The sequence below is a fragment of the Leucoraja erinacea genome, chromosome 2 (genome assembly GCF_028641065.1).
Source record: "Leucoraja erinacea ecotype New England chromosome 2, Leri_hhj_1, whole genome shotgun sequence".
Lineage (NCBI taxonomy): Eukaryota > Metazoa > Chordata > Chondrichthyes > Rajiformes > Rajidae > Leucoraja > Leucoraja erinaceus.
In genome coordinates, this window is record NC_073378.1 from 81796283 (window position 1) to 81808615 (window position 12333).

At 40.8% G+C, this 12333-nt stretch overlaps 1 protein-coding gene across 4 annotated transcripts in view; it reads right to left on the reverse strand.

The window, feature by feature from the left end:
* osbpl3b (oxysterol binding protein-like 3b) overlaps positions 1-12333 on the reverse strand; it is a 158657-nt gene that overhangs the window by 94861 nt on the left and 51463 nt on the right. For all 4 annotated transcript variants that reach the window (XM_055659396.1, XM_055659404.1, XM_055659380.1 and 1 more), the window contains exons 3-6: positions 9132-9248; positions 6145-6198; positions 5071-5184; positions 4815-4985 (exon numbers count right to left, since the gene is read on the reverse strand). In XM_055659396.1, the coding sequence (XP_055515371.1) occupies positions 4815-4985; positions 5071-5184; positions 6145-6198; positions 9132-9248 (456 nt within the window). The remainder of the gene's footprint in view (positions 1-4814; positions 4986-5070; positions 5185-6144; positions 6199-9131; positions 9249-12333) is intronic.

The window sequence follows — 12333 nt, forward strand, 5'->3', positions numbered from 1 at the left end:
TGGTGACGTCTCAGGTACGCTTCCTTCCTACGTCTTCAGAAAATACTGGAATTTCTTCATCAGATCCAAGGTGCTTTTTTTGTTCTTGTGACCACTTAATTTTAATAGACAATAGGTGCAGGAATGGCCATTCGGCCCTTCGAGCCAGCACCGCTGTTCACTGTGATCATGGCTGATCATCCACATTCAGTACCCCGTTCCTGCCTTCTCACATCATCCCCTGACTCCCCTATCTTTAAGAGCTCTATCTAACTCTCTCTTGAAATCATCCAGAGAACTGGCCTCCACTGCCTTCTGAGGCAGAGAATTCCACAGTTTCACAACTCTCTGGGTGAAATTTTTTTTCATCATTTCCGTTCTAAATGGTCTACCCCTTATTCGTAAACAGTGCCCCCTGATTCTGGACTCCGCCAACATCGGGAACATGTTTCCTACATCTAATGTGTGCAATCCCTTAATAATCTTATATGTTTCAATAAGATATCCTCTCATCCTTCTATATTCCAGAGTATACAAACCCAGCCGCACTATTCCATCAACATATGACAGTCCTGCCATCCCGGGAATTAACCTCATGAACCTACGCTGCACTCCCTCAATAGCAAGAATGTCCTTCCTCAAATTTGGAGACCAAAACTGCACATTTGCACAAATTTCAAGTAATATTTATGAAGTCTGGCAGCATATGTTGGTGACAATCCTCAAACTTCACATCACAAAACAATCATCAGTATTTCTTACAAATATGCCGATAACAGTGAGATTATAACTTTCTCCTCACATGTTGGATTGGTAAATTAACTTTAAAACTAGACATTAATTCTTGTTCCAATCCCACCATGAGACGAAAGGAGTACAAAGTGTCTACATCAGAGAATAATATGCAAACATTACAGCTTCACCAACCCACTCAGTCATTGATATTAATGCACCCATTCATTAACCTCAATGTTTTTGTTCACAGTATCTGCCACAACACAAATAGTAAGAAAAAGGCCCAACATTCATTTGCTCTAGAAATGCATCAAAAATAAACATGCTAGTCCTAGCCACAAATAAATTGAAGGAGCGATCTTATCTATTCAGTTCATCATTATGTAGTAGAAAGAAGCAACACAAAAGAGCAGTGAAAACAAGAGCAGGAGTTGAGTATCGAAGCAAAGAGGTCCTTCTGCAGTTGTACAGGGCCCTATTGAGACCACACCTGGAGTATTGTGTGCAGGTTTGCTCTCCAAATTTGATGAATGACATTCTTGCTATTGAGGGAATGCAGCGAAGGTTCGACAAAGTTAATTCCCGGGATAGCGGGATTGTCATATGCTGAGAGAATGGAGCAGCTTGGCTTGTATACTCTAGAATTTAGAAGGATGAGAAGGGATCTTATTGAAACATATTAGATTATTAAGGGTTTGGACACGCAAGAGGCAGGAAACATGTTAGCGATGTTGGGGGAGTCCAGTTCCAGGGGCCACAGTTTAAGAATAAGGGGTAAGCCATTTAGAACAGAGATGTGGAAACACTTTTTCACACAGAGAGTTGCGAGTCTGTGGAATTCTCTGCCTCAGAGGGGCAGTGGAGACCGGTTCTCTGGATGCATTCAAGAGAGAGCTAGATAGGGATCTTAAAGATAGTAGTCAGGGGATATGGGAAGAAGGCAGGAACGGGGTTCTGATTGTGGATGATTAGCCATGATCACATTGAATGGCCAAATGGCCTACTCATGCACCTTGTCTATTGCCTATAACATATTTTTCGCCAAACTCCAACATTTGTGAGGCAATCTGGCAGATAGCAGATGTTTTCAGAATTTTTAACAGATGATGGATTTAATCATCCAATAATTTATATCAGAATGTAAATCAATAAATACAAGGTTTTCTCGACATCAAACAGCAAATTACAAATTACTGGGAATCCTTGCAGCATTCTGCTCCCATGGATTTCCAAGCCCTCCTCTTTCCGCTCCCATGGATTTCCAAGCCCTCCTCTTTCCAATGGTACCAAACACCGTTGACTGGATCTTTAATTGTTCACTTTGATGCAAAATTAATTTACCATGATTTCATTGAAACAATGACAACTTAAAAGCTAAAATGCCAGCAGTAATATATTGACAACCTTGACTGCAGTCAAAGAAGAAGTTAGACAGGCTAAACCATTGAAGATTGGTCTAACTGCTTGTCCAATTTTCTTTTCCTTCAGTCGCTGTTGAACTCACTATCGATATAACAATGTTATATGTCCACTCAGCCCATTGAGTCCCCAAGTAATTTTCCTGTAACCCATTCATATTATTCTTTGATTTAGACACCTCTTATTCAAGTTCTATCACTCACCCGCACACTGGAGGCAATTTAGCAATAATCACCTTGATTAACAGGGAAACCTCAAGTGGCTGAATGGCCCAATGTTGTTCCCATTTTGGTAGAAATACCACATACTACAGAGGAAGATATTGATCCCAAGTAACTGTGCTATCCCAAAGGCTCAAAATCTAAAATTCTACTCTTCAGTCAGCTTGATTCATTACTCATCAGACAATACATCAAACTAATAATCTCCATTGAGTAGTAGTCACGCAGGGACAAATATGGTGTTCATAAACAAGTCGTTGGTTGAACATTTTACATATACATTCCTGTTTCATTCAGAATATTAAAAACACAATTCAGCCCAAGTAGCACACAAAGTGTTGAAATAATAATTTGCCAAGGCCAAAATCAGTTTTCAATAGCAGCAACAATTATTCATAAGGTCGTATGGTCATATCCAAGTTTGCGGATGACACGAAGCTGGGGGGCAGTGTTAGCTGTGAGGACAATGCTAGGAGGCTGCAAGGTGACTTGGATAGGCTGGGTGAGTGGGAAAATGCATGGCAGATGCAGTATAATGTGGATACATGTGAGGTTATCCACTTTGGTGGCAAAAACAGGAAAGTAGACTATTACCTGAATGGTGGCTGATTAGGAAAAGGGGAGATGCAACGAGACCTGGGTGTCATGGTATACCAGTCATTGAAAGTAGGCATGCAGGTGCAGCAGGCAGTAAAGAAAGCGAATGGTGTGTTAGCATTCATAGCAAAAGGATTTGAGTATAGCAGCAGGGAGGTTCTACTGCAGTTGTACAGGGTCTTGGTGAGACCATACCTGGAGTATTGCGTACAGTTTTGGCCTATTCCTGCACCTATTTTCTATGTTTCTATGTCATAAGTGATAGGAGCAGAATTAGGCCATTCAGCCCATCAAGTCTACTCTGCCATTCAATCAAGGCTGATCTATCCCTCCCTCCTAACCCCTGACACCCATACTAATCCATACTTGGATCTTGCTGTATAATTTAGTGGACTTGCTACTGCTTTACCCAAAATTGCTGCATATTAAAGCAATATAGAAAATAGGTGCAGTAGGCCATTCAGCCTTTTGAACCAGCACCGTCATTCAATGTGACCATGGCTGATCATCCAGATTCAGTACCCCGTTCCTGCTTTCTCCCCATATCCCTTGATTCCGTTAGACCTAAGAGCTAAACCTAACTCTTTCTTGAAAATATCCAGTAAATTGGCCACCACTGCCTTCTGTGGCAGAGAATTCCACAGACTCACAACTCTGTGGGTGAAAAACTTTTTCCTCATCTCAGTCCTAAATGGTCTACCCCTTATTCTTAAACTGTTTGTGAGCCACGCCATCCATTGTGATCATGGCTGATCATCCACAATCAGTAACCCGTGCCTGCCTTCTTCTCTTACTCCATGATTCCGCTAGCCCCAAGAGCTCTATCTAACTCTCTTTTAAATGCATCCAGTGAATTGGCCTCCACTGCCTTCTGTTGCAGAGAATTCCACAAATTCACAACTCTTTGGGTGAAAAGGTTTGGGCTATACAAAGGCTATGGTTCAAAAAAAAAAAAATTAGAAGCTGAAAGAAAAAAAAAAAATCAAAAATCCAAGTATGTTTTGGAGATGGAAATCCATTGTCCATCTCTGAGCCGTATCTCAGGTCCCCCTTTCCCATGAATTGTATGCCATCTTTTACCCCAGTTTCTCTGTGTTTCAGTAGATGCATCAAATTAATATAAGAAAAACAAAGTCAATTAATAAGTTTTTGCACATCATGTGATCGATAGTTTAAAGATGAATCCTTAAGTTTCTCCACAGATCTCTAATGACCAACAATATGGAAGGAATACTTTGAGGACTGGTGATCAAAATGATTATTTACTAGCCTCATAAAAGGCTTTTATAGCATTGATAATAAATGGTCATGGCTACATTTTGAAATTTAAAAAGAAATTGTTTTATAAATTACTCTCTACCACAATATTGGTATAATGTATAATCTTTATCTTGACTGCATTTGTTGATTATTGATATCAATATCAGAATTCCGCCTGGGGACCTTGCGTCCAGATGGCATTAAGCCCTTGCTGTCTCCTCCCCTTCCTTAACGCTCTAGCTGTCTCCTCCCACCCTCCTATCCGCCTGCCCTCGGGCTCCTCCTCCTCCACTTTTCCTCCCTTCTCCCCCCCCCACCCCCCATCAGTCTGAAGAAGGGTTTCGGCCCGAAACGTCGCCTATTTCCTTCGCTCCATAGATGCTGCTGCACCCGCTGAGTTTCTCCAGCAATATTGTGTACCTTTGATAATTATATAGACTGAATGTGACCATGTAATCGGAAAAAATTCCTTTTTCAGTTTGACCCCTTCTCAGTCACATTATAGGACAAAAATATGTGATTTATAACATTGACTGTTGAAACCCGAAAGATTAACCTTGCACATTTCTAACCTGATTCAACATGTTTTGCTTAATGTATTACCTTTCTGAAAGAGGGAGAGTTTAAAGAACTTGGTGAGGAGTCAGTCACAGATGAGATGGAGAAGAAATGATTTGTCATGTCATGAGGAAACTTCGCAATTTCATTCTGGCGGTAGAGCCTGTGGTGACGCAACTTTGCTACCCATTCGTCGAAAAACTCCTGTAACTTCACCTGGCAAAAATGGTACAGTTAAGCAGTGTCATCACAATGAAAAAGTTGTCAATGTAGATTCAGCAAGAGACATACTGTCAAATACCTTCAGATGGTATATATGCTCCTCTGTGTCAAGATCAATACAGTTTGCTTTCTTCTTTATCGACATCACGGACAGCCCAACATCAATGCATCCATGAAGTTTTCCTTTTGTCATCTGTAAAATTAACTTTTGTTAGCCATTCAGAACCTGAACACTAGGTTAACTTCCTGAATTTACAGCTGTAAAAGCAAAAATCGGAACCACCCCCACCACTTCCAGGTTTTAATGGAGGTAAAGGCAATCGTATAACAACGGGTGATCCTTAGACTAACAGTTATCAGTTAGAATTAGCGTTTTAAGGTACCTTTTGCTCTTTAACTACAGATGGCTAATGTATTAAACCTAGAAAAACTTGGCAGCTGAAACTAAAAAACTAAACCCATTAGCAGGTTCCCAGGTGGCGCAGAGCGATGGCTGCCTCGCCAATAGTTTGTCTCGTCTTTAACATCTTTGTTGTTTTTAATCTGTTATTAAATGTACGTTTTAGTGTATCTTTTACTGTATTATGGGAGGATGGGGAGTGGTGGTGGGGGGGGGGGGGGGGGGGAGGACATTTTAGATCACAGAACAGGGAAAGTATAGTCACCAGTGATTAAACTTTGGTTCAACATAAAATAATTATGGGATACAGGCAAGGTCAGTTTTGGGGAACACAATTATAAAGACAGCCTTTAGACTGGAAGAGATTTATGAATACGTCAAGCAAAACCATGGAAGATTTGAACATTGGTGTATGAATGATAATTAAAATGTTTGGTGAACTGGAAGTCAAGTTAGAATGTGCGAATTGCACAGCGCAATTTAGGACACATGAATTTTGATTATGAAGTTTGGAAGGCGAGAGCACTTTGGAATAGGCAAGCATTTACATAGTATCAGACAGGAGCTAGTTTTACACTTTTCATAATGATCGTATTTGTAATTCCACAGTTCATGACATGGACTATTATCAGAACAAAGGATGTAAATTAAGAAACTGATTTTGATCACTTAAAAATAAATCTAGCACGTCTAAAAATATCAGCATGACGTATCTTGGCAAGATCCACTTTAATAGGATGTTCTTATACTCACATCGGCCTGAGATTTTGCGTACTTCAGGATTCCTTTCTCCAGGAAGAAGTATCGCTGAAATGAAAAAAAGTGAAATAGTATTTAATGGAGAGTGATCTAATTAGTAAGTGAATAAAATTAATGCATTAGCTGAATAGCACAGCACATCTTGCACCTGTGTCCCAACCAATAGAACATTCAAAGACCTTGTATGAAACATTTTCGCAAGAAACATAATCAATATATCTGGTGCCAAACACGATCCTTGCAGAAGCTTTCCATTTCCGTCTTAGACAATTTACATGGATGGATCAAGATAACGTCAGAGTCAATCCTCCTTCCCACAAAGGGTCAAGAGTGTTTATATTTATTATTATCCTGTGGCAAGGTACAAAGAAAAGCTTTATTTTCCATGCCATCAGATCAGACCATGCTATGCATAAACACAATCAAGTCAAACTCAAGTAGGTAGAATGATAATTGTTGCATGCCCAGGGAATAGAACAGTAAAAGTCTTGCTTGTGTCAATTTTTATAGGCACATTAATACCAAAACAAAAAATATATACACTATAAATAATACAATAGGTCATCAATTATACGAGCTAACCAGATTGCTACATCCTTAAACTGCAAGCATAAATCATTCCTGATAGCGGTATACAATGGGAAAGGCTGCAGATGTCACAGTTACTGAAATTGTGAAGGATTAGAAGGATTAGCAGGAATGACACAGCGGTAGAGTTGTGCCCCGCCCCCGATCAGTCTGAAGAAGGGTTTCGGCCCGAAACGTTGCCCATTTCCTTCGCTCCATAGATGCTGCTGCACCCGCTGAGTTTCTCCAGCTTTTTTGTGTAACCTTCGATTCTCCAGCATCTGCAGTTCCCTCTTAAACACAGCGGTAGAGTTAACTGATTTACAGCACCGGCACCTGAGTTGGACCCAACTACGACTGCTGTCCGTACGGAGTTTGAATGTTTTCCCTGTGACCACATGGGTTTTCTCCAGGTGCTTCCGGTGTCCTCCCACACTCCAATGATGTACAGGTTTGTAAGTTAATTGGCTTCGGTAAAATTGTAAAAAAATCTGTCCCTAATGTGTAGGATAGTGCTAGTGTATGGGGTGATAGCTGCTCGGCGCGTACTCAGTGGGCCAAAGGGGGCCTGTTTCCACGCTGTGCTTCTAAAGCCTAAGGTTAAACCAGGAGGTTAAATAAATCAAATGTGATGCATTGTTGAAGTTAATTCCAACTGGAGTCAAAACATTTTACCAAACTTATCCAAAATGGAACTGGTTAGCCCAGGGGCATGGATAAACTCACGAAAAGGGTAAGAAAATGCACAAAGATCGAACAAAATTATGAAATGGTTCGTTATTGTGAAATGAGAATGCAAAATGTGGTTGAATGGCACAATTTCAGAGGGTTCAGGCTCTTCAGTACCTGAGAGCGAACATGCACACATCTATGAAGCATGCAGAATAGGTTAACACTGTTTAAAAAGCAAATGGGATACTGATTTATATGATGTATAATCCTTATATAACTATAAAACTGTGTGTGTGTGTGTGTGTGCGCGCGTGTCTGTGTGTGTCTGTGTGTGCGTGTCTGTGTGTGTGCGCACGTCTGTCTGTGTCTGTGTGCATCTGTGCGCTTCTGTGTGTCTGTCTGCGCACCCGTGTCTGCCCGCCTGTCTGAGCGCGCGTGCGCCCGTGTCTGCCCATATCTGCACGCGCGTGCGCCCGTGTCTGCCCGCCCATGTCTGTGTCTGCCTGCCCGTGTCTGTGTATCTGTCTGTCTGTCCATCTGTGCCTGTGCGTGCCGTCTGTGCGTGCGTGCCTGTCTGTCTGTGCGTGCCTGTCTGTGCATGTCTGTCTGTGCATGCGTGCCTGCTGAACCAAAAATAAACTAATGCAAAATATCAGCAAGCCAGGGAGCATGAATGTGTGTGTGTGTGTGTGTGTCTGTGTGTGTGTGTGTGTGTGTGTGTGTGTGTGTGTGTGTGTGTGTGTGTGTGTGTGTGTCTTTCATTGGTACTGGTTCTGACCTGCTGCATTTTTCCAGCATTTTCAGTTATGATTAGAACGAAGATCAAAATACTTCATACATGGAAAAAATGAAAGAAACTGCGGTTGTTCGCTATAAATTTGTATTGCAGCTTTGTTGTGTGAGAAACTTGCTTTACTGGTGACCCCTCTCATGTTACTGAGAGAGCTTCACATTATTAGAAAATGGGTCATATTGCAATTTTCCATAACGTAAAGCTCAGCATCTGTGCTTGCATCAGGAAATGCAAATTGAAAAGTGTTGACTTATTTACTTCCCCTCCACCCCCACACATTCTATGAGACATTTAATTACACATCTCAAATTTTTGGATAGCGATATACGAATTCTGTAAAAGGCAAATTTGCATAACTCGATTGGTCATAACACAGGGAATGCCTGAATTTGAATTTTCTAATGTGGCCCTTCTGGCAAAGTGACATAGTAATTAGTGTTGCGGTCTCAAAACTCCAGAGACCAGAGCTGGATCATGAGCTGGGATGGCGTCTGGGTGGAACATGCACATTCTTCCTGTACCAGCGTGGGTTTCATCAGAATCTACAAATATACACTGTTGGAAGGAGAATTGGCTACTTTAAATAGCTCCTTGTGCAAGTGGGTGGCAGGAAAATCCATGAGGGATGCACAAAGATGCAAGAAAATGGAATTAGTGTAGAGGGTGCTTGATAATCGGCACATACACAGTGGGCCAAGGGGCCTGTTTCCATACTGCTTGACCATCTAGTTTAATAAAAGGTGGCATGCACAAAAATGTTTCTTATTCAATCCTTGCATTCTCTCGCTTCTAATTATGTCAGAATTAATTTACAAAAATAAGCAATGATGCATCAGTATTAAAATGTCCAGTGAAAAAGATTTGTATTAATCATTTTTACTATTTTGAGACACTTCTTGTTATATTGCAATGATGATTCATTGCTCTACAATTAATACTCGAAGCATACCTTATGCCACCCTTTCAGAGGCCACTTTCTTTTCTTCAGCATGTATCCTTCCTGCTTCTCTGGCTCCAGGATGGCACATGTACTGTCTCGAAGTCCTTCCACAATCTCCCAGCTATCCTGCTCAACAAAAAAACATTTAAAGAGTTCAAAACATTTCTGAAAAGAACATTTCACAGTGAGCTGCAAAAGTTCTACTCCATTAATTGTTTTCATTTATTCAATTTACGCAGTTTAGTTTAGTTCAGAGGTACAGCGTGGAAACAGACCCTTTGGCCCACCGAGTCCGCACTGACAAGCGATCCCCACACATTAACACAAGCCTACACACACTAAGGACAATTTACACTTATACCAAGTGTACAAACCCAAGCCAATTAACCTACAAACATGCACGTCTTTGGAGTGTGGAAGGAAACTTAAGATCTTGGAGAAAACCCACGCGGTCACAGGGAGAACCTACAAACTCAGTACAGACAGCACCCGTAGTTGGGATCGAACCTGGGTCTCTGGCACTGTAAGCGTTGTGGTAGTAAGGTACGCTGCACCATCGTGGCCCCTTTTGACTTCTTATTATGCACCATTCCCCCCCCAAAAAGTATCATAGCCAATTAAAATACAGATTTTTTGTAACTTTTCATTGTCGTTCAATGATGCAAATGATTTATCAGTATTAAAACCTAAAATTTTTATAGGACTTTGGTGAGTCCGAATTTGGAATATTTCATGCAGTTTTGGTCATCCCATTCCAGGAGGCTTTGGAGAGGATGCAGAGGAGGTCCACGAGAATGTTGCCTGGATTAGACGGTTTCAGCTACAAAGAGAGGTTTGATAGACTTGGATTATTTTCACAGGAGCATCAGAGGTTGAGAGGAGACAATAGAAGTACATGAAATTATGAGAGGCGTACTTAGGGTAGACAGAATATTTTTCCTCGAGTGGAAATATCCAACAATAGATGGCATAGCTATAAGGCAGGGGGAGAAAGTTTAATGGAGATGTGTGGGACAAGTTTTGTTTTAAATAACACAGAGTGGTGGGGGCCTGGAACGTACTGCCAGGGGTAGTGGTGGAGACCGATACAATTGTGGTATTTGAGGCCTTTAAACAGGCACATGGAAGTGCAGTGAATAGAGGGATATAGATCATGTCATGTACAGGCAGACAAGATCAATTTAACTTGACATCATGTTCAGCGCAAACGTTGTTGGCCAAAGGGCCTGTTCCTGCACTGTTCTATGTTCTACTTCAAGTCTAGGATGAATTGAAGTGGCAAGTATATCATTTATTAAGCAGTACTAAAGCTACAATCACTTCACAAAAAATATTTTAAAAGAATTTCAGAACTGGAAACTGTTGTATGGTGCCGGGATGGTTGTTTCGCAACTTTCATATTGCAGAAACCTGAATCAATGGCACAGAGTATGTATATACATCAAAATAGTGATGATTTAAATTCAAATTTCCTTCCACTTCATCATGGGAATAAAAACTTAAAAACAAAATGAGCTGGCAAGTCATCACTACCTTCTTGGCACTCCCTTTGGGTAAAAATGGATCCATACTTTCTACACTTCAAATTAGGTCTGAATTCTCAGGCTATTCAGCAGAATTCTTGCGTGCAGCCAGGCCTCAGTCACGACTGGCAAGCAAGCCTTGACTTTGAGTTCAGCATCCCCAAGTTTAAATAGGTTTAATTTTAAGAAATAACGTAAAATAAAATAACATAACAAAATAAACTCATGTTTAATGAAGATGATTGATCCTCCCAAATGGTTGAGGTTGCTACTTTCAAGCCAATCATGGCAGGCATAAAGCCAAGGTAATGGATGCGAAGTGCATCTGTTCTCTCAACTCTATACAACCCGTAGCTGCCACAGGACCAGATAACATTCATTCACATAAAGTACCTGGCTACACAACAACACCAATTTTTAAATCTTTCGACAATTATTCTACTTGAAACAAGCTACTATACTGAATAAATATCTGTAAAAATTAGAAAGGTCAATTGGAATAGTTGCAGTACCAAAAATAAAAGTTCCGATTTTTCAATCCTAATGATTTAATTGATTAAACTAAGATTTTTTAGAGTGTAGTCCTACTGTTCTCAGATTATTTCTGCCTGTGCCTCTCACAGTTTATCACTCAGCCAATTACACAACACATCTTACATCTACCCAGTGTGGTATGTGGACCATGAATACTCTTGCTCAACCAGGGTACAAGTGACCACACAATATGCTTGTAAGATAGGTCAAGATGACCGTAATGCCTTCCAAAATCTCTTTACAATGAGTACTTCCACAAGAACACGTGGAAGATGAGAACAAAGGGGAATTATGCATATAACCGTTGGACCACAGCAGCATAGAAAGGGTTTTGGCACAGAGCATAGATTAGCAAGTTCAAAAGGTATGCAGGTTTGAAAAGGCACTTTGAAAGGTTCCAAAAATAAACCTGAAAATTATATACTAACATTTCCTCAGCAACATGATTTGGTGTTCTTTTGCACAAAATTAATCAGATGTTTTATTAAAATAACTTTCCACAATCACACATGTAGGGTTTTTATAAAGAGGTTTTTATAAATAGCAAAATGCAAAATTTGAAAGTAATTACTTTAAGTAGGCAATGCTACAAATAATTTTCTAAATGGGCAGATAATCCAGAAATCGGAGATGCAAAGGAACTTGGGAGTGCTGGTGCAGGATTCCCAAAAAGTTAATATGCAAGTTGAATCGGTAGTAAGGAAGGCAAACGCAATGCTTGCATTTATTTCAAGAGGGCTAGAATACAAAAACAGGGGTATAATGCTGAGGCTCTAACAGGTGCTGGTCAGGCCGCATTTGGAGTATTGTGAGCTACTGTAATGTGAGTATTGTGGTTCCTGTACCAAAGAAGATGCGTCCCAGATCCTCAAATGATTACAGACTAGTGGCACTGACTTCACACATCATGAAGTCCCTGGAGAGGCTGGTACGCACACACCTACGACCCCTGGTTAAACCCTACCTGGACCCCCTGCAATTCACTTACCAAACAAAGATGGGGGTTAAGGACACCATCATACACCTGCTCCATTGTTGCAATGCTCACCTGGATAAGCCGGGAAGCATTGTGAGAGTCATGTTTTTTAACATCTGCAGTGCTTTTAACACTGTTAGGGAGCAAACTGTTGAAGATGCGAATGGATGCTCCATTG